General features: G+C 35.9%; 1 protein-coding gene across 7 annotated transcripts in view; it reads left to right on the top strand.

Moving 5' to 3' along the window:
* LARS2 (leucyl-tRNA synthetase 2, mitochondrial) overlaps positions 1-18,795 on the top strand; it is a 216,366-nt gene that overhangs the window by 120,672 nt on the left and 76,899 nt on the right. For all 7 annotated transcript variants that reach the window (XM_060685937.2, XM_060685936.2, XM_060685940.2 and 4 more), the window contains 2 exons: positions 193-308; positions 1,467-1,750. In XM_060685937.2, the coding sequence (XP_060541920.1) occupies positions 193-308; positions 1,467-1,750 (400 nt within the window). The remainder of the gene's footprint in view (positions 1-192; positions 309-1,466; positions 1,751-18,795) is intronic.

Here is an 18,795-nt window from a genome sequence, read left to right on the forward strand (position 1 = left end):
TTTAAAGAAGGTGAATTTGAAGACTGAAGGCTTAAGAAATAGAGAATCGTGATTTCAGGGGAATAGAAATAGTCCCTGGAGCACACAATTACTACATTAAATAAAGTCATAATAGAAAAGCTACTTGTGTTCACTCACACAAAAGTGGAAATCATGATGAAAATTTGTTTTAAGATATATTTTTCTTTCCAGGAATACCTTGCATTAGCCCAAATGATGCTGAAGTTGCTAAAAAATTGGGCTTTGCTTTTGCTGAAGTAATTGAAACACTTCCAGATGGCTCACAGAGACTGATAAACTCTGGAGAGGTTGGTATCTTAGTGTGAGTTTCTGCTTTATCTCCCCATTCTTTCATGAGGCCTGCAAATAATTTGAGCATTCCTCTCCGTATTGTATTGTACTATAATATATCAGGCATTTTTTAAAACGTGCAGGAGAGAATAATAAATGAAACTAATTTAAATGTAGTATAGGCTGTGTTAAATTATTCAGATTAAATAGTTTCTAAATTATGGAATGTCTTTAAGCTTCATTTGAGCATAGAAATAAGCCATGTAGAGAAAAACCACGAATTATTTGAACAAGCCACAATTACCTGGCTCTTGAGTTGTTTAGTGTTCATGACATGCTGCTGCCTTAAAGGTATACCGGGTTTTAGATGGATTCAGGATAGAGCCACAATTGTGCTAGTAATATAGATTTTATTTTGACTATAATATGAGAAGCTCAACTCCCTTCAGCTGCCAACCTTCATCGGAATGGGACTTTTCGCCTCCTACCCTTGGCCACGCCTGCTTCTCCGCCAGGCTTCCACCTTGGGGGATTCTCCTCTAGCTTTTCTCCTCAGCTGACACGCTCCCACCCATTTGCCACGGCCAGTCGGCCACGGTCCCTCTGTCCCACACGCTTCAGCACAGCCCATTCGCCGCCACACTGTTAGGCCCAGGCTTTTCGCCTCCTGGGTCAGTTAGCCGCCAGCCAATCAGCTAGTTGCCAATGCTGGCAGCCAGAAGTCAGCTTCATCCAAAGGAGTTTTTGTTTTGGCTTAGAAAGAGAGGGAAGAAGGAAGGGAAGGGAGAGAGAGAGAGAGAGAGAGAGAGAGACCCATTATCTCAAAGCAAATTTTGCTAGAACTACAGTATGAGTTAAGATGTACCGAAGTAAAGAAAAACATGTTTACAGAACTTCAGGAAATTTCTGTGTTCACTACTAAGGTACATATTAAAATTTGAAGCTGCCAATTCTTCAGTTTTTAACTTCCCTTTGAGATAGAAAAATTTCCCTCTGTCCCTCTATTAATTAAAATAAATGCCATCTCTTATTGTTTAGAAAATTCAATTGTGAATACACACTTATTCATGGTAGCGTGTACTTTATATTTAATTAGATTAGTTACTTGAAATAGTTCGTTACAAAAATGTGATTGTTGAGTAAAGAAGCACATCTTTTGTTTTTTTGTAAAACAGTTTACAGGTATGACTAGAGAAAAGGCATTAAATGCCATCACTCAACAAGCCAAAAATAAAAATATAGGAGGATTCCTAACAAGTAATAAACTAAAAGATTGGCTGATTTCACGACAGCGTTACTGGGGCACCCCTATTCCAATCATTCATTGTCAGAATTGTGGTACCGTTCCTGTACCTTATGACGACTTACCTGTGCAATTGCCCAACATTATTTCCTTTAAACAAAGAGAGGTCTCACCTTTACTTTCCATTTCACACTGGGTTAATTGCCCATGTCCAAGGTGAGTATTTTTTTCTGTATATTTAATATTTTAATGTTTACATTCAAGTTGATTCTTCATATTATGCACTGACCTTTTAGGTTTTATGTTATTTTCATGGTGCTGAATATTTAAGGGTTTTTTAAAAAATATTCTTCCCTGAAATTTATTAGAAAATCTCATATTATTGAATAGTTCAGTTCAGTTAAAAATAAACTAATGTTTACACCTTACATCTTTGAACCATAGTTTGTCTAGGAGAAAACTGTTGACTACTGTACTGTTTTTACATTTTGGGAGATTAAACAGCTGTTTTAAAAAAGGAAGAAATATTTTTTAGAGTTTAAGAACCATTATTATCTTCTTTATTATTTTAACTGTAGAAATTAAGGATCTGCATTCATTTATTTGCAGCAAGATATTGCAAACACAATTTTCTTTTAGAGTATCTAGAAAAAATGTATTTCCTGTATTTACTCTTCAAGCATAGGAACCTAAAAGCTAATGTTTTGTTTTCCAAAAGACTGTCTCTGTTCTGTATAAGGGGCATTTGGATTAGAAAGGGATTTTATACAGGCCACGTTTAAAATTCTTATTTGTTTGATCTGTAAGAATATACCATATTTTTTGCACTATAAGACGCACCGGACCGTAAGGCACACATTAGTTTTAGAGGAGGAAAACTAGAAAATAAAATCTGCCTCTGCCTCCCAACATCCATCCGGTATTCATCTGGCTAGTGTCCTTGCAGCAAACAGCCTGGCCAGCTTCAGCACATTATCGCAGCCCCAGCACATCGCTTGTCGGGGCTCCACTCTGTTGCTCCCACCACCGGTCAACTGAACAGAGCTGCTGCCACTTTGCTGTTCAACAGCTGATTGGCGGTTGGATCGGCCTCCCAAAATATGGCCAATCAGCTGTTCTAGGCAGCAGGGATCGCCACCGCTGTTGCCGTTCACCGATTGCTGCCGCCGATTGCCGTGGCGGCGATTGGTGGTGATCCCTGCTGCCTAGAACAGCTGCTTGGTGGTATTCCGGGAGGCTGATCCAATCACCGCGAAGGCTCCAGCATTCTCCAGTGGCAGAGAATGGCAGCAGTGGTGACAGGCAGCAGCGGTGACAGGTGGTGGCAGTGACAGGTGGCGGCAGTAACAGGTGGCAGTGGTGGCGAACACCCTCTGCCACACCAATGCCCTTCCCCCCACCACAATAGTCTCTCTATAAGACGCACAGACATTTCTACCCACTTTTTTTGGGGGGGGGAAGGAAAGTACATCTTATAGTGTGAAAAATACTATTTCCAATTCAGAACATTGCATATTCATTGAGGAAATTAAATTTGTGCTTTTTAAGCCCATGTGGTTGGTGAGTGGAAAAGACCAGAATCCTTGGGAGACTTTCTTCATCATGTGCATTATGGAACACTGATCTCAGCAGAGCTGATATAATGAATTTGGTATTGTTAAGTTGCCATGACAGAGCTGTAAGTGATCTGAAACTATTCACACTTCAAAACACAGAGGCAGTAAACCTCTTGATAGTTCAAAGAGGTTCTTTATAGATTCCTTCTGGTAATAAGGCACACCTCTGCATTGTAACTCCTCACAACTCATTCTTTATTCTTGCATTCGAGATAAAAAGTGAAGTTCAGACACCGACAATCTTGAGAAATTCTTATTTCTTTATGGTCAGTAGCAGTCTTCCTTTAAAAAACATAGCTAATGTAAAAATGTTACTGGACAATCTAGACCATAGTAATTTTGTTCAGAAAAAGATTAATTAGTGCTTAACTTGAAAAGCAGATTTCAGGCCCTGATATTAAGATGGATTGGGAAGAAGTAATAAAGAATTCTTCTGAGCATTGTTGGGGAAAACTGTTCCTTGTTAAGAAATAGTGTTACAACTGTTGCAGGCTGTGTTTGCTATTACTTGCCCTTCATTACCTTAAAGGCTGCCTTTGTAGGCCGAAGAGGTTGTAGATAAAATGCTTTTAAAAGAAAAAAAAGCCTCTGACGATCAGGCAACTCAGCTGGGATCATCAGAGCCTTTTGAAAGCATTTTTTTTATTAAAAAGTTTTATCAAGTATTACAACAATTTTTTTCCCCATCCCTCCTCCCCCCCTTCCCTCCAACCCCCCTCCCCCAACCCCAGACTTCCCAGAGCAAATAAAGGGTATAGCATTTAACAAATATAAACTAAAATATGCTAACTTTCTGTAGGCTCCAAATCCCCTCTTGCTCTTTATCTCCCCTTTCAACTAACAAAACATAATTCAAAAAGAAAAAGTTGGTTTCATTCATAAGCTATTTGAAGCTTTTTAGTCTGATATTAGTTTTGAATATAGTCAATCCATCTTCTCCATTCCGCTATATATCTTTCATTTGAATGGTCCTTCAAATATGCCGAAATTTTTGCCATTTCTGCTAAATTCACTACTTTTAATGTCCATTCTTCAATAGTAGGTAAGTCTTCCTTCTTCCAATACTGCGCCACCAAAAGTCTGGCTGCTGTTATTAAATTTAAAATCAACTTAGTCTCTATAACAGTACAATCTGTAATTATACCTAACAACAAGAACTGTGGAGTAAATTTTATCTTCTTTTTGAGAATATTTTGAATAATCCACCATATTTGTATCCAAAATGCCTTAATTTTTTTACATGTCCACCATATATGATAATACGTGGCATCATCACATTCACATCTCCAACACTTAGGTTGCACACTTGGATACATACAAGCTAGCTTTTTAGGATCTAGATGCCATCTATAAAACATTTTATAAAAATTCTCTCTTAAATTTTGGGCTTGCGTAAACTTCACATTTCTAACCCATATTTTTTCCCACATTTCCATCATTATTGGTTCTTCAATACTTTGTGCCCACTTTATCATATAGTCCTTAACTAACTCGGTTTCTGAATCTATTTCTACCAATGCATTATACAATCTTTTTATATGCATTTGACTTTGATCTCTAATTTGTTTTACCATGTTCTCCTCATTCTGCAAGATACCAATTTTCTGATCTTCTCTCCATCTAGCTTGCAGCTGTACATACTGAAACCATGTTTGAATTATCCTTTCTTCTCTTAATTGATTCAAAGATTTTAATTGTACTATACCTCTTTCCTTGTTAAGAAGCTCTTTGTATGTAGTTACATCTTGTTTTTCCTCTACACTTATATTCTCTATCGCGTGTCTGGGTTTTGCCCACATTGGTAACTTCTCGTTTAATTTATACTTATACTTTTTCCAGACACGCAATAAAGCATTCCTTAATATGTGACTTTTAAAAGTCTTATCCACTTTCCTGTCATATAATAAATAAGCATGCCACCCGTAAACCAAATCATATCCCTCAATATTCAATATTCTTTCTTCTGTTGAGTTCATCCAGTCACTCATTGCTGATAGGGCAGCTGCCTCATAATATAGTCTTAAATTGGGCTTTTTGAGACTTCCTCTTTCACGTACATCCTGTATTATTTTTTGTTTTATACTCGGTCTCTTCCCTGCCCAGACAAAATTATTAATACCCTTCTGCCATATCTTCAAATTTTCAGCTTTTTTAAGTATTGGTATCATTTGGAAAAGAAACAAAAACTTAGGCAAAACATTCATTTTTACTGCTGCTATTCTTCCTAACAAGGATAATTGTAATTTTTTCCAATTTTCCATCTCTCTCTGTATTTTTTGCCACAACGGATCATAATTATGCGTAAATAATTTCGCATTTGATGTCATAATATAAACCCCCAAATACTTAACTTTTTTTACTATTTCAAGTCCTGTTAATCTTTCTAATTCATCTTTTTGATTTGTAGTCATGTTTTTAGTTATTATCTTCGTTTTCCCTGCATTTATTTTAAATCCAGATACTTGTCCATATTGCTTAATTATATCCATTAAACCTACAACCAATTGTAATAGTTGGGTTAAAGTAACAACCAAGTCGTCTGTGAATGCTCGTACTCTGTAATCATACTGCCTAATTTTAATTCCATTTATTTTGTCCGACCCACGTATCTTGCTCAACAAAAATTCCAAAGTCAAGATGAACAATAATGGAGACAAGGGACATCCTTGTCTTGTTCCTTTTTCTATATTAAAAGTATATGTTAAACTACCATTAATTATTTGCGCTGTTTGTTTCTGATATATTGCCTTAATAGATTGTGTAAAATATTCTCTAAACTGCATCTTTTCTATTATTTTCAATAAGAAGGGTCAATTCAATCGATCAAATGCTTTCTCCGCATCAAGAAATATTAGCACCGCAGGGATTTGGTTGTTCTTCCCCAAATACTCTAATAGGTTAACCACTTGCCTTACATTACTCTTCATTTGTCTACCATTTATAAAACCAGTTTGATCATTATGAATCATTTGTTGCATGACTGTCATTAACCTATTTGCTAGTATTTTAGCAAAAATCTTATAATCTGTATTTAAAAGTGATATAGGCCTATAATTTTTTGGCTGAGTGTGGTCTTGCTCCTCCTTTGGAATCAAAGAAATAAAAGCTGTCCTCCAAGAAGGGGGTACATCTCCTCCAGATTGTATGTTAGTAAATAACTCTTTGAGTGGTCCCATCATTTCTAACTGCAAGTGCTTATAATAAGCAGCTGTCAAACCATCTGTCCCAGGGGCTTTACCCACTTTCAACTGCTTAATTGCAAACATAATCTCTTCGGAAGTTATTGGTTGATTTAAACCCTCCCTTTGCTCTCTTGTAATTATAGGAATATTCTCTTTCTGTAAGTATCTATCTACATCTATACTTTGAATTTTATCACTAGCGTACAACCTCGCATAAAATTCTAAATATGCTTTTTTAATCATATTTCTTGATAAACCTCTTTACCTTTATATTCTATTTTCTCTATGATCCGTGACTTTTGTTTTTTCCTTAACAAATATGCTAACTATCTCCCTGGTTTATTAGCATTGCAAAAAGTATTATGTTTAGCATATTGCAAATTAGTTGCGATCTGATCTGCCATTAGCATATTAAATTGCCCTAGCAGTAAGTTAATTGCCTCTTTTATTTTCTTGTCTGCTGGGTTCAGTATCAAAGCTTGCTCTTTTTTTTTAATTTCCTCTTCTAAATCCTTCCCTTTTTTAAAAAAGCACTGCTATAGTCTTTTTAGCCTTTTAATCTTCTTTCTTTCAAAGCAAAGATCTCTAATTTTAGACGGGCTGCAAGCGCTAAACGAAACTTTCCTTTTTAACTTTCACGTCCCATTAAGACTCAATCGCCATCTTGGTTTCACTTTCTCCCCTTAGTTAGTCAGAAGGAAGCAGGGTGGATAAAAATCAATGATTTTTTTTAAAAAATCAAAAAAATCAGATTTTTTTGATTTAAATCGGATTTTTTTGATTTAAATCGGATTTTTTTAAATAAAATGCTTTTTGAGGAAAATATATTACCATCCAAAGGTTATTCCATCATGAAATAAAGATTAGTTTTTTAATTATGTAGAATAAGGCTGTATATGTTTAATTTTTTTGGTAAATAAATTCCATTAATCCATTCACAATGTCATGCTCTTCCAGAGGTTTTTGTAAAATTATTGGGCAGTTTTTCTGCCTACAAGATATTATCACAGATGTTTGGTTTACTTTTGCAGTTCTCAAAACCGAATTTGACTCAGCAGAGATCACATGCCTCTTCTTCACAGCAAAAATGTTATAACATGAACAGAGTTGAGAAAAAGACCTTAATCCTATTGTTCTACAAACCTATGAATACAGAATCAACTCCTTCAGTGCTAAGTTTCAAGAAGTTCAGTGAATAGAATAGAAACAATATTTTTCTGATTGTTTGGAGTGGAATAGATCTGCGCAAGAAGAAAGTGAAACTAAGTGTGAGGAGGAAGGGGCAAGCAGACAAGCAGTACAAAATGAAAGTGAAACTTTCTGAGCACAATACTGCACAGCCACAGACAGACAAGTCTTTGGATCTTTTTGTGTGTATGACCTGAGGTTTATCACATTCTTTCCTTGGAGGAAAAAACCTATAATGGCAGCAGGCCGTAAAAGAGACCCAGTATGGCAATATTTTAATGAAGTTCCTTTACCTATCGGTAAGGCAGGCATGTGTGCAAACTGCAAACACTGCAACAAAGAAATGCAAGGCCTGGTGGCCTGAATGAGGCAACATCATGAGAAGTGCTGTGATGAAGATGACCAAAGAAACACATTTGAACAGGCAGGATCTTCAGATTGGTAAACATTTTTATTGAAACATATTTCTAAAGACTGCCTTGAACTGTCATGTTTGAGCAAAATTATATTTCTTATTATTACTGCATGTTACTGTCATTTGGTACAGTTATGAAGAAAAGCAAATATTCCTTTTGGGGCAGTGGTGTGTACAATAAGCAGAAATTGTATAAACAATAAAATAACAGCATTGACTTTTTTGTTTAAGGGAATTCATGGATTCTGGAAACTATCCACCTTCAAGATCACCATCCTCCTGTTCTACAGTTTCAGAGTTATCCATCCAGGATAGTGCTTCATTAGCATCATCATCATCAGACACCCACAGCCACATATCACTATCACCTAAAAGAAAGAAAAAACCCTTCCCTCCTGGAACCACCATAGATAAGTTTGTGATAAAAACTAGCAGATTAGAAAAAGAGTTAATTAATGAAAAAATTGCCCAGTTTGTTTATGCAACGAACTCTTCTTTCCGTCTGACTGAGAATCCACATTTCATTAATATGGTGAGGTCACTGAGACCAGGATACAGTCCACCCAGCAGAGCAGATGTTGCAGGGAAACTGCTGGATAAAGTGTATGACAGAGAAATGGAGCAATGTGCAACAGCTCTGGAGGGTAGAATTGTTAACCTAAGTATTGATGGGTGGAGTAATGTCCACAATGATCCTGTTGTATGTGCTTGTATAACAACAGAAGAAGGGAAAGTCTTCCTTGCACAAACAATTGATACGTCAGGAAATGCACACACAGCAGAATACTTACAAGAAGTGGCAGTAAAAGCTATAATAACATGTGAACAAAAATTCAAATGTCTAGTACGCAGCTTGGTGCAAATGTATCCAAGATGAGAAGAAATTTAGAAGAGCAGGAAGGGAATACAAAGCTAATAACATATGGTTGCAGTGCTCATTTGCTGCACCTCTTAGCCAAAGACTTAAGTGTTCCAGAAATAAAGACTAATGTTGTTGAAATTGCTAAATACTTCCGTAACAATCATTTGGTGCAGCAGCTCTGAAAAGGATGGGTGGAACCAAGCTAACGCTCCCACAAGATGTTAGACGGAACTCTGTGGTGGACTGTTTTGAGCAGTATATCAAGAACTGGCCTATTCTGATGACAGTTTGTGAAGAAAATCGAGATAAAATAGATGGCACTGTCACGGCCAAAATCCTCAACATTGGGCTTAAGAGAAATGTTGAACATATGCTGAGCATCCTGAAACCCATCTCTGAAGCTTTAAACAAAATACAGAAAAATAGCTGTTTTATTGCTGATGCTGTTGAAATTTGGAAGGAACTGAGTGAACACTTAAAAACAGAACTATACATGGACAGAATTAAATTACAAGCATTAAAAAAACGAATGGGACAAGTACTAACCGTATAGCTGGAAATAGATCCAACTTGGAAATTTGAAGCAAGTGGATAATCTTGAATATCAATGTTAAAAGAGGAAAGTCAGATTGGCTAACTTAAAGAACAGTCAATCGGACTTTGTTGAAGCTTAACTCTATTTGGGATTGTAAAACTCGGACTCTGAAATATTTAAAAGAAGGAAAAATGGTGTTTATCATTGAAGCCTAAGGAGAGGAATAGAACAACAGCAACATCTACTGGCCAAAGGATAACCATAGGGAAAAGAGAAAGTTAATGGGGAATGTGTGGAATTTTTGACCTTAAGACAGCTTATTGGAACATTGTTACAAGACTCAGATAAGGTGTTTGCACCTGGAAATTGTTGATAAAATGAAGTATGGAGGATAGAATGGAAACAGTGTAAGCTGTAACTAGCTCTTGGATTAGATACGGACTCCAGCAACTGAATAGCTGTGCAACTGGAATTGAGAAATAAGAGAGGCTGCACAGAAGAAACTTGAAGAACCATAATTTAGCTCCTCTCCTTGGGGACATATAATTGGTTGAACATAATTAGGGGGTTTTGGTGGGCCCTTGTGGATTATAGTTAACATCTTGGTGGATTACAATATAGAGACTACCACAAAGAAAAAGAAAGATTGAAAGAAAGAAGAAAAGAAGAAGAAGGAAGATAACATTCACGGAAAAAAAATTGGATTTTGGATTATATATTATATATTATATTATATTTATTAAATTTTTATACCGCCCCCTCTCCCAAAGGACTCAGGACGGTGAACAGCCAAGATTAAAAAACATACAATATAAACATTAAAATACATTTAAAACAAAATTAAATCCAAAATGGCTCCCCAATTTAAAACACCTTACCCATAACCCTATAATTAAAACAAATTTAAAATTTCCACATTAAAAGGGGGAAGATTTAGGCCAGGCCAGCCTGATGAAATAGAAGAGTCTTAAGCGCGCGGCGGAAGATGCGCAGATCCGGGATTACAATCTGATGTACCCTTGTGGATTATAATTATTATTTTTTTTGTTTTGGTGGGGCTTTTTGGATTATAATTTGGTGTGTCCCAGTGGATCTGTCTGGTGGATTACATTACTGAGACTATTTAAAGAAGGAAAGAAAGAAGAAAAGAAGGGAAAGAAAATAACGTGTGTGGGAAAACCTTTTGGTTTATGCATATTTTGAATAGGTTTGGAATATAAAGTAATTTCAGGTTTGGAACAAGAATTGAAAATATGAAAGAAACTATTGGATCATATTAGATATATTGGAGGTTTGGTCATTTTATAATATAATAATATATGATTCATAACATGACACAGTATTACTGACTGTTGGGCTACAGATTGGTTGCCTGTTACTAAACAATAACTATTTCAAAGATTGGGCTATTATAGATTATTAAAATGGCAAGTAATATAAATGTTAGTAAATCAGGGAGGAAAACCCCGTCATCAGCACCAGCATCAACAACCTCATCGGCAGCATCAAGCCTGTCAGTCAGCGTTCTATTGAATCTATGTTACAGACTGAAAAACAAAACACTTTTCAATTAGAGATGAAAAGTATGATTCAAGCACTACAGGAAATGCTACAAGGAGAGATGATTAAGAACCATGAGGAAATTATAGATAGAATGCAAAAGATGGAACAAAAAATGGAAGATAAAAATTGATAACATTCAACAAATAATTACTAAAAATGAACAACGGATCCAGAAAGTGGAAGAAAAGACAGATCAAATGGATAAGAGAATAGATGAGACTGAGAATAGACTTACTAAGGTAGACCAAGCTATGGAACAATCTATAATAATGTTGGAAATGGATAGGGCTGAATATTTTTTAAGATTTCAGAATGTTGAGGAGGAGAAAGATTGAATTACCTTGTGGAGAAAATTTATTTTTATTTTATTTAATTGGTTCGATTTATATGCCGCCCTTCTCCGGAGACTCAGGACGGCTTACAATGCATTAAGCAATAGCCATCATACTTTTGTATATACGCTTAGTAGGGCTTTCGGCCCCCCCAAGCGGTGTTCTTTTTATACAAAATCAGCTTATTGCCCCCACAATCCGGGTCCTCATTTTACCTACCTCGGAAGGATGTAAGGCTGAGTCAACCTTGAGCTTGGTGAGATTTGAACTTGCAGTAATTGCAGGCAGCTGGCAGCTAAGTGCTACTTAACAGCACTTTAGTCCGCTGCACCACCAAGGCAAAATGGTTGAATTACTGAGATGGAGAAGCAGGAAGTGCTCTATGGGATAGAAGAAACCTTCAGAGTATACACAAGCTATGCAAGAATAAACAAGCTCCCCAGAGAGGTGCATATGAGATTTTCAAAAAAGGCAATGAGAGTGGGAATACTCCAAAGAGCAAGAGAGGCAGGGGTGAAGTGCTCCCGGTTCAGACCAGATCACCCGATCCAGTAGTGATGGAGGCAGGTGGTTCGGAGAACTGGTAGCAAAAATCCCTGCCCCCCTCATGCCCAGCTGAGCTGCACAATCATCAGAGGCTTTTTTAAAAAAAATTTAAAAGCATTTTTTCTACAACCTCTTCGGTCGAAAAAATGCTTTTAAAATTTAAAAAAAAGCCTCTGATGATCGTGCGGCCCAACTGGGATCGTCAAATGCTTTTAAAAGCCTTTGACAATCCCAGCTGAGTTGCCTGATCGGCAGAGGCTTTTTTTCTTTTAAATGCCTCTGACGATCCAAGCTGAGTTGCCTGATTGGCAGAGGCTTTTTTTCTTTTAAATGCCTCTGACGATCCAAGCTGAGTTGCCTGATCGGCAGAGGCTTTTAAAAGAAAAAAAAGCCTCTGCCGATCAGGCAACTCAGTTGGGATTGTCAGAGCCTTTTGAAAGCATTGCCAAAGAGGTTGTAGAAAAAATGGTTTTAAAAGTAAAAAAAAAAAAATGGCCACGCCCACCCAGTCACATTACACCCCCCCACCAAGCCACGCCCACAGAACCAGTAGTAACAAATTTTAGATTTCACCACTGAAGAGAGGCACCATTAAAATACAAAGGAAGGGAAATAATTGTGCTGAAACAAATACCAAGAAGAGTAAGAAATGCAAGGAGAGAATACCAATTTCTGACCAAACAACTGTTAAAACATGAGGTTAATTTCAGATGGTTAATACCCGAAGGAATATTGGTGACCTGGAGGGAGAAAAGTCAAAGACTTGATACAGTGGAGAGTGCACAACAATTTTATGATTATTTTCAGAACAAGAACAAGCAGAGAAAAGAGAGCAAGTAGAGATTTCTGAAGAGAAAGGAGAAGAAAAGATACAACAAGAAGAAAGAGAGAAGGGAGAAAGAAAGAGCGAAAGAACTGAGAGAAATAAGATCAACTAGGACAGTAAGACCCATTTACAAGTATGGAAGAAGAAACAAAATTAATATCAATCAACATAAATGGACTGAACTCACCGATAAAATGGAAAAGAACCTTTAATAAATTAGAAAGATTAAAATTGAATATAGTTTGCCTCCAAGAAGTACATATTAAAAAGCAAGACAGTAAGCTAGTAGAGCACCCCAAAATTGGGAAGCTAATATTGTTCACTAGCGCAAAAAAAGAAAAAGGGGTGGCTCTATACATTAAAGAAGCAATAAAGGCTAGACAACTTTTTGCTGATGAAGAAGGAAGCTGATAGGGATATATGCACCTAATAATAAACAAGAGTTTTATGGAAAACTCCACAAGAAAATCTTAGAATTGGAATACAAAAATGTTTGTATGGTAGGAGATTTCAACGTGATTGTAGGTACAGAATTGGACTACAAGAGTAGTAGAACTGGTAAAAAAAAATCAGAAAAACACTTCCAAAAACCTTCTTTAAAATGATGGAAGAAATAGGAATGCAAGATGCATGGAGAGATAGCCACCCTAAGAAAAACCAATATTCATTCTATTCCAAAAGGCATAAATCGTGGTCTAAGAATAGATATGGTATGGATGACAGCAGAATTGAAAGCATGCATACAGGAGATAGAAATAGAATCAAATGTGTGGGCAGACCACAACCCTATGAAGGTTATATAGAAAGGGCAAAAAAGAAAATGGAAATGGACATTGAATCAAACAATGTTGCAAGAAAAAGAATTCATACAAAAGACAGAAAAAGAATTGGACTTTATTAAAAAAAAGAAAATAGGAAGAAATTTCCTTACCAACTGTATGGGATACTGTTAAGGCATTTACTCGGGGACTAGCCATCACATACACTGGAAAGAAAAATAATAAGAAACAAAATAAGAATATGTTAGAAGAAGAATGTAAAAGACTGGAACTAGAATTACGAGAACCACAAAAAAAAGAATTGAAAAATCAAATAGATATAATTTTTTAAATTTATTTTTAATTTGATTTATATGCCACCCTTCTCCAAAGACTCAGGGTGGCTTACAATGCGTTAAGCAATAGCCTTCATACTTTTGTATATTTATACAAAGTCAGCTTATTGCCCCCACAATCTGGGTCCTCATTTTACCTACCTTAGAAAGGATGGAAGGCTGAGTCAACCTTGAGCCTGGTGAGATTTGAACTTGCAGTAATTGCAGGCAGCTGATAATAATAGTGCTTTAGTCTGCTGTGCTACCAGAGCTCCTTATAATAATTCATTTTATAATTCATAAAAAGTTCATTTTATGCTTTATTATAATAAAGCATAAAATGAACTTATTGGAGAAGGAAGAATTGGCACTTAAAATTAAAAGTGCAAAACAAAACTTTTTTGAGAATGCAAACAAACCTGGTAGATGGTTGGCCTATAAGTTGAAAAAAGAGAGGGGAAAAAACTGATACGCTGTCAAAGCGATGAGGAAGGTACATTTCATTATTAAAATGAGGAGAAAAATGTAATTATAAAAGAATACTATGAGAAATTATATGATGAGGAAATTTTTGATAATAAAATACAACAATATTTGGAACAGTCTGATCTCCCTAAGGTACCGGATACAGTCAAAGATATGTTAAACCAACGTATAACTATGTTTGAAGTGGCAAAAGTGATTACGAGACAGAAAAATAATAAAACACCAGGGCCAGATGGATTACTGGCAGAATTTTATAAAAAATTAGAAGAGGTACTAAGCCCAGTGATAGTGGAAGTCTACAATGATTACCCTTATCCCGAAAGATGACTTAGATCTAACCACATAAAGAACTATATAAAGAACTATATAAAGAACTATAGGCCAAAGTCTTTATTGAATGCAGACTACAAAATATACATTTCAATAGTAGCAGAGAGGCTAAAAAGATATCTGAATGAATTTATACATCCAGACCAGAATGGATTCTTACCAAAAAGACAGATTAAAAACAACATGAGAATGATTTTAAATACACTGGAATATTATGAGACGCACGCCGGAAAACAAATGGCGTTGCTGTTCTTAGATGCATGGAAAGCTTTTGATAACATTAATTAGCAATTTATGTTGGCACAATTAGAACATATGGACTTTGTGGAGAAATTTATTAATATGATCAGAGGTGTAAATAATTAGCAAGGGTGCTAGTTAATGGAAATATGACTGAGAATTTTGACATAAAGAAAGGCACAAGACAGGGATGTCCACTGTCCCCATTGCTATTTATATTGACGATGGAAGTGTTAACCAGAAATATCCGAAAAGATGAAGAAATAAGAGGAATAGAAATTTAAACAGAACAACACAACTTACAGGCATTTGCTGATGATTTGGTTTTTATATTAGAAGACCCTTTAGAGATTGGACTGAAGCTTATTAAAAAAAATAGAAGAATACAGGGAAGTAGCGGGATTGAAAATAAATAAAGATAAAACAAAGATCTTAGTTAAGAATGCTACAGATACACAAAAAAGACGGTTAATGGAAATAATAGATAGTTTAAAAAGTGAAATACTTAGGTACAGGGTTGAAATTAAAAAATTTCCCCTACCTGTTCTGGGGGGCGGGGTGATTGAGTGGGCATGGCTGTGAGTGACGTTGAGTTGGCCATGCCCACTCAGTCACAGGATCCCCCACCAAACCACACCCACAGAACCCGGTAGGAATTTTTTTTTTTTAAAAAATTTATTACATATATAAACACACAAAATACACATACACATACAAATGCGACAAATACGACATTAATAACATAAATAACATCTAAACGTAATGTCTGATTTCCTCCGACATCAATAACCTAAATTCCTCGATATGTATTCCTTCCTCTCGCCTTATATAACGATATTATTTTTTAATATTTAATTATGCGTTGTTATATCTTATTTGGTACAGAATTTTGTTTTACTCTTTTAGGATCCTCTTTTGGTTTTGGTTTTTCCCTCTAACTATTGATACTACCTTTGCCAAACCAGGTAGTAGTCAGATTCTTCCTTTCCTTGAATTTCCTTGGTGAATCTGTCCATCTCAGCACATTCCATGACTTTAGATACTATTCTATCTTGTGTTGGGACTTCTTCCAACTTCCAATTTTGTGCATAGTTGATCCTTGAGGCAGTCAAAATATGTGTGATCAAATATATTATTTCTCTTGTCATAATTACCTGTAAATATGCCTAATAAATATCTTTCCGGTCTTAGTGGTACTTTTTGAGCTGCTATTTGTTCCAATTGGGTTTTGATATTATTCCAGAGTTGTTTGGCTTTAGGATACAACCACCACATGTGGTAGTATGTCCCTTTTTGTGCTTTGCATTTCCAGCAGAATGAAGATGTATTGAGGAACATTTCAGAGATCCGTGCCGGTGGGAGATGCTATCTATAAAACATCTTACAGATATTTTCTTTGTACGGTACTGATAGTGTTCGTTTGCTGTTAATTTTCCATAGTTTTTCCCATTTGTTTAGTTCTATAGGGTATCCGAAATTCATCGCCCACGTAATCATATTTTCCTTGACTATCTCCTCCTCTAATTTATATGCCAGTAAGAAGTTATAGATTTTTGTTATTAGTTTCTCATTGGGGCCCAATAAGATTTTGTCCAGTTGGTTTAATTCTTTTTGGATTCCAAACTTCTCCATATCTGTTTTGTGTCTGGATTTTAATTGTAAGTATGGCCATCAATCCATTTCAAGACCTTGAGACCTTAATTGTTCTATTGTTTTTAATTTTCCTTCTTCATTTAAGAGATCCTGGTATGTTTTCATTTTATTTGTGTCCATTGTATTTGGATAGATTTGTGCTTCCATTGTAGGGATCCAACGTGGTATCTTATCATAGTGAATCTTTCTAATTTCGTTCCAGGTTTTGATCAGGGTATTCCTCACGATATGTCTACGGAATTGTTCTTGTTTTGTGGGTTTGTCTTCCCATAAGTATGCATGCCATCCCTTTATCAAGTCGAAACCTTCCAATGTTAATGTTCGTCTGTTCTTCAATTCAATCCAATCCTTTATCCATGTTAATGCTGATGCTTTATAATAAATCTGCCAATCAGGAAGTCCCATTCCTCCTCTATCTCATTTATCCTGTAAGTGCTTTAATTTGATTCTTGCCTTTTTTTTCTGCCATATGTATTTTAGTATCATCCTGTCCAAATCTTTAAAGTATGTTCTGCCCGGGTTTACTGGAATCACCCTGAATAGGTACAGCACTCTTGGTAAAATATTCATTTTGATAGTAGCAATTTTACCTTCAAAAGATAACTGGAGTTTTGTCCACTTTTCCAAGTCTTTTTCTACTTGTTTAGCCAGTTTAGTATAATTGTCTTCCTTCACCGTCGATATTTTGTTGGTGAGCCACACCCCTAGATATTTGACCTTTTTTGTTGTTTGCATTCCTAGCATATTTTCCAACTCTTTTTCTTGGTGTTTGATGAGATTCTTTGTTAAAATTTTAGTTTTTTGTTTGTTGATTTTGAAGCCTGCCACTTCTCCATATTGTTGTATTTTAGTCAGTAATTTTAGTCCTGATTGTAGTGGTTTTTCTAAGATAAGTACTATGTCATCGGCGAAGGCTTGCAATTTATATTCCTGATTTTTGATTTTTAATCCCGTTATTTCTGTATCCTTTCTGATTTCTTCTAATAATATTTCCAAGATTAATATAAACAATAGGAGGGATAGGGGGCATCCTTGTCTCACCCCTCTTTTTATGTCAAATTGTCCTGTTGTCTCACCATTAATTAATATTTTTGCAGTTTGGGTACTGTATAGCCTTTTACAGTAAAGATCTTTACAAATCTTTCTCCAAATTTCATCTTTTCCAGTTGTACAATGAGGAATGTCCAATTAAGGTTATCAAACGCTTTTTGTGCATCCAGGAAGATTAAGGCTAGCTGTTTGTCCAGTCTTTGCTCGTAGAATTCAAGGGTGTCCATAATTGTTCTTGTGTTATTTTGGATTTGTCGTCCGGGGATGAAGCCATTTTGGTCAGGATGTATATAGTGTTTGATAAAGGTTTTCAGTCTCTGTGTTATGATGGATGTATATAGTTTGTAATCTACATTGAGGAGGGAGATTGGTCTGTAATTTTTGATTTCAGCGGGGTCCGAATCTTGTTTTGGAATTAATGTGATTATTGTCTCGTTCCATGATTGCGGGGTTGCAGCTTCCAAAAGTGCGTCGTTGAATACTTGTAGTAGGATACCATCTAGCGATTGTTGAAATGTCTTATAGAACTCCGCTGGTATGCCGTCTGTTCCCGGTGTCTTATTGTTTTTTTGTTTCTTCCTTGTTTCTATTAATTCTAACATAGAGATTGGTCTGTTCAGTAATTCAATGTGGTCTTCTTTTAATTCCTGTGTTTTTAGTTTATTTAGGTATTCTCTCGTATCCTTCTCTCGGATTTCTTCTTCTGCGTATAAATTTTTGAAGAATTCCTTTGCAATTCATTTTTTGTCTTCATTATTCTGGTATAAACATCCGTCCTTGTCTTTTAATTGCATTATTATCTTCTTTTCTTTTTCTGTCTTCAATTTGTAAGCTAACCATCGTCCAGTTTTGTTTGCGTACTCAAATTGATTTTGTTTGGTCATTTCTATTTTCCTTGCTATCTCTGCAGTTGTGGTCAAATTCAATTTGTGTCTTGTAAGGTTTATTTTCTCTTTAATTTCTTGGTTATGTGGGTGTTCTTGTAGTTCTAATTCATATTGTTGTAGTGTTGCCAATAAGCTTTGTTTTGTTCATTGTTTGTCTTTGTTTTTTTGTGCAGTATAGGCAATTGTTAGGCCTCTAATGTATGCCTTAGCTGTGTCCCACAAGTTTTGCAGACTGGTGTGTTCTTTAACATTTGTTTGGAAAAATAATTTCAATTCCTTTTGGATCATTTCCACATATTGCTTATCATTCTTAAGGTCTCTATCCATTATCCATCTTCTCCACGGTTGGTGGCCCTTCCATATTATTTCAATCGGACTGTGGTCTGCCCATGTATTAGTTGCTATTTCTGTTTTTTTGATGTCTGCTCTAAGTTCTGCTGTCATCCAGGCCATGTCA

Source organism: Pantherophis guttatus, chromosome 4 (assembly GCF_059756535.1).
Source record: "Pantherophis guttatus breed Tessera chromosome 4, ASM5975653v1, whole genome shotgun sequence".
Lineage (NCBI taxonomy): Eukaryota > Metazoa > Chordata > Lepidosauria > Squamata > Colubridae > Pantherophis > Pantherophis guttatus.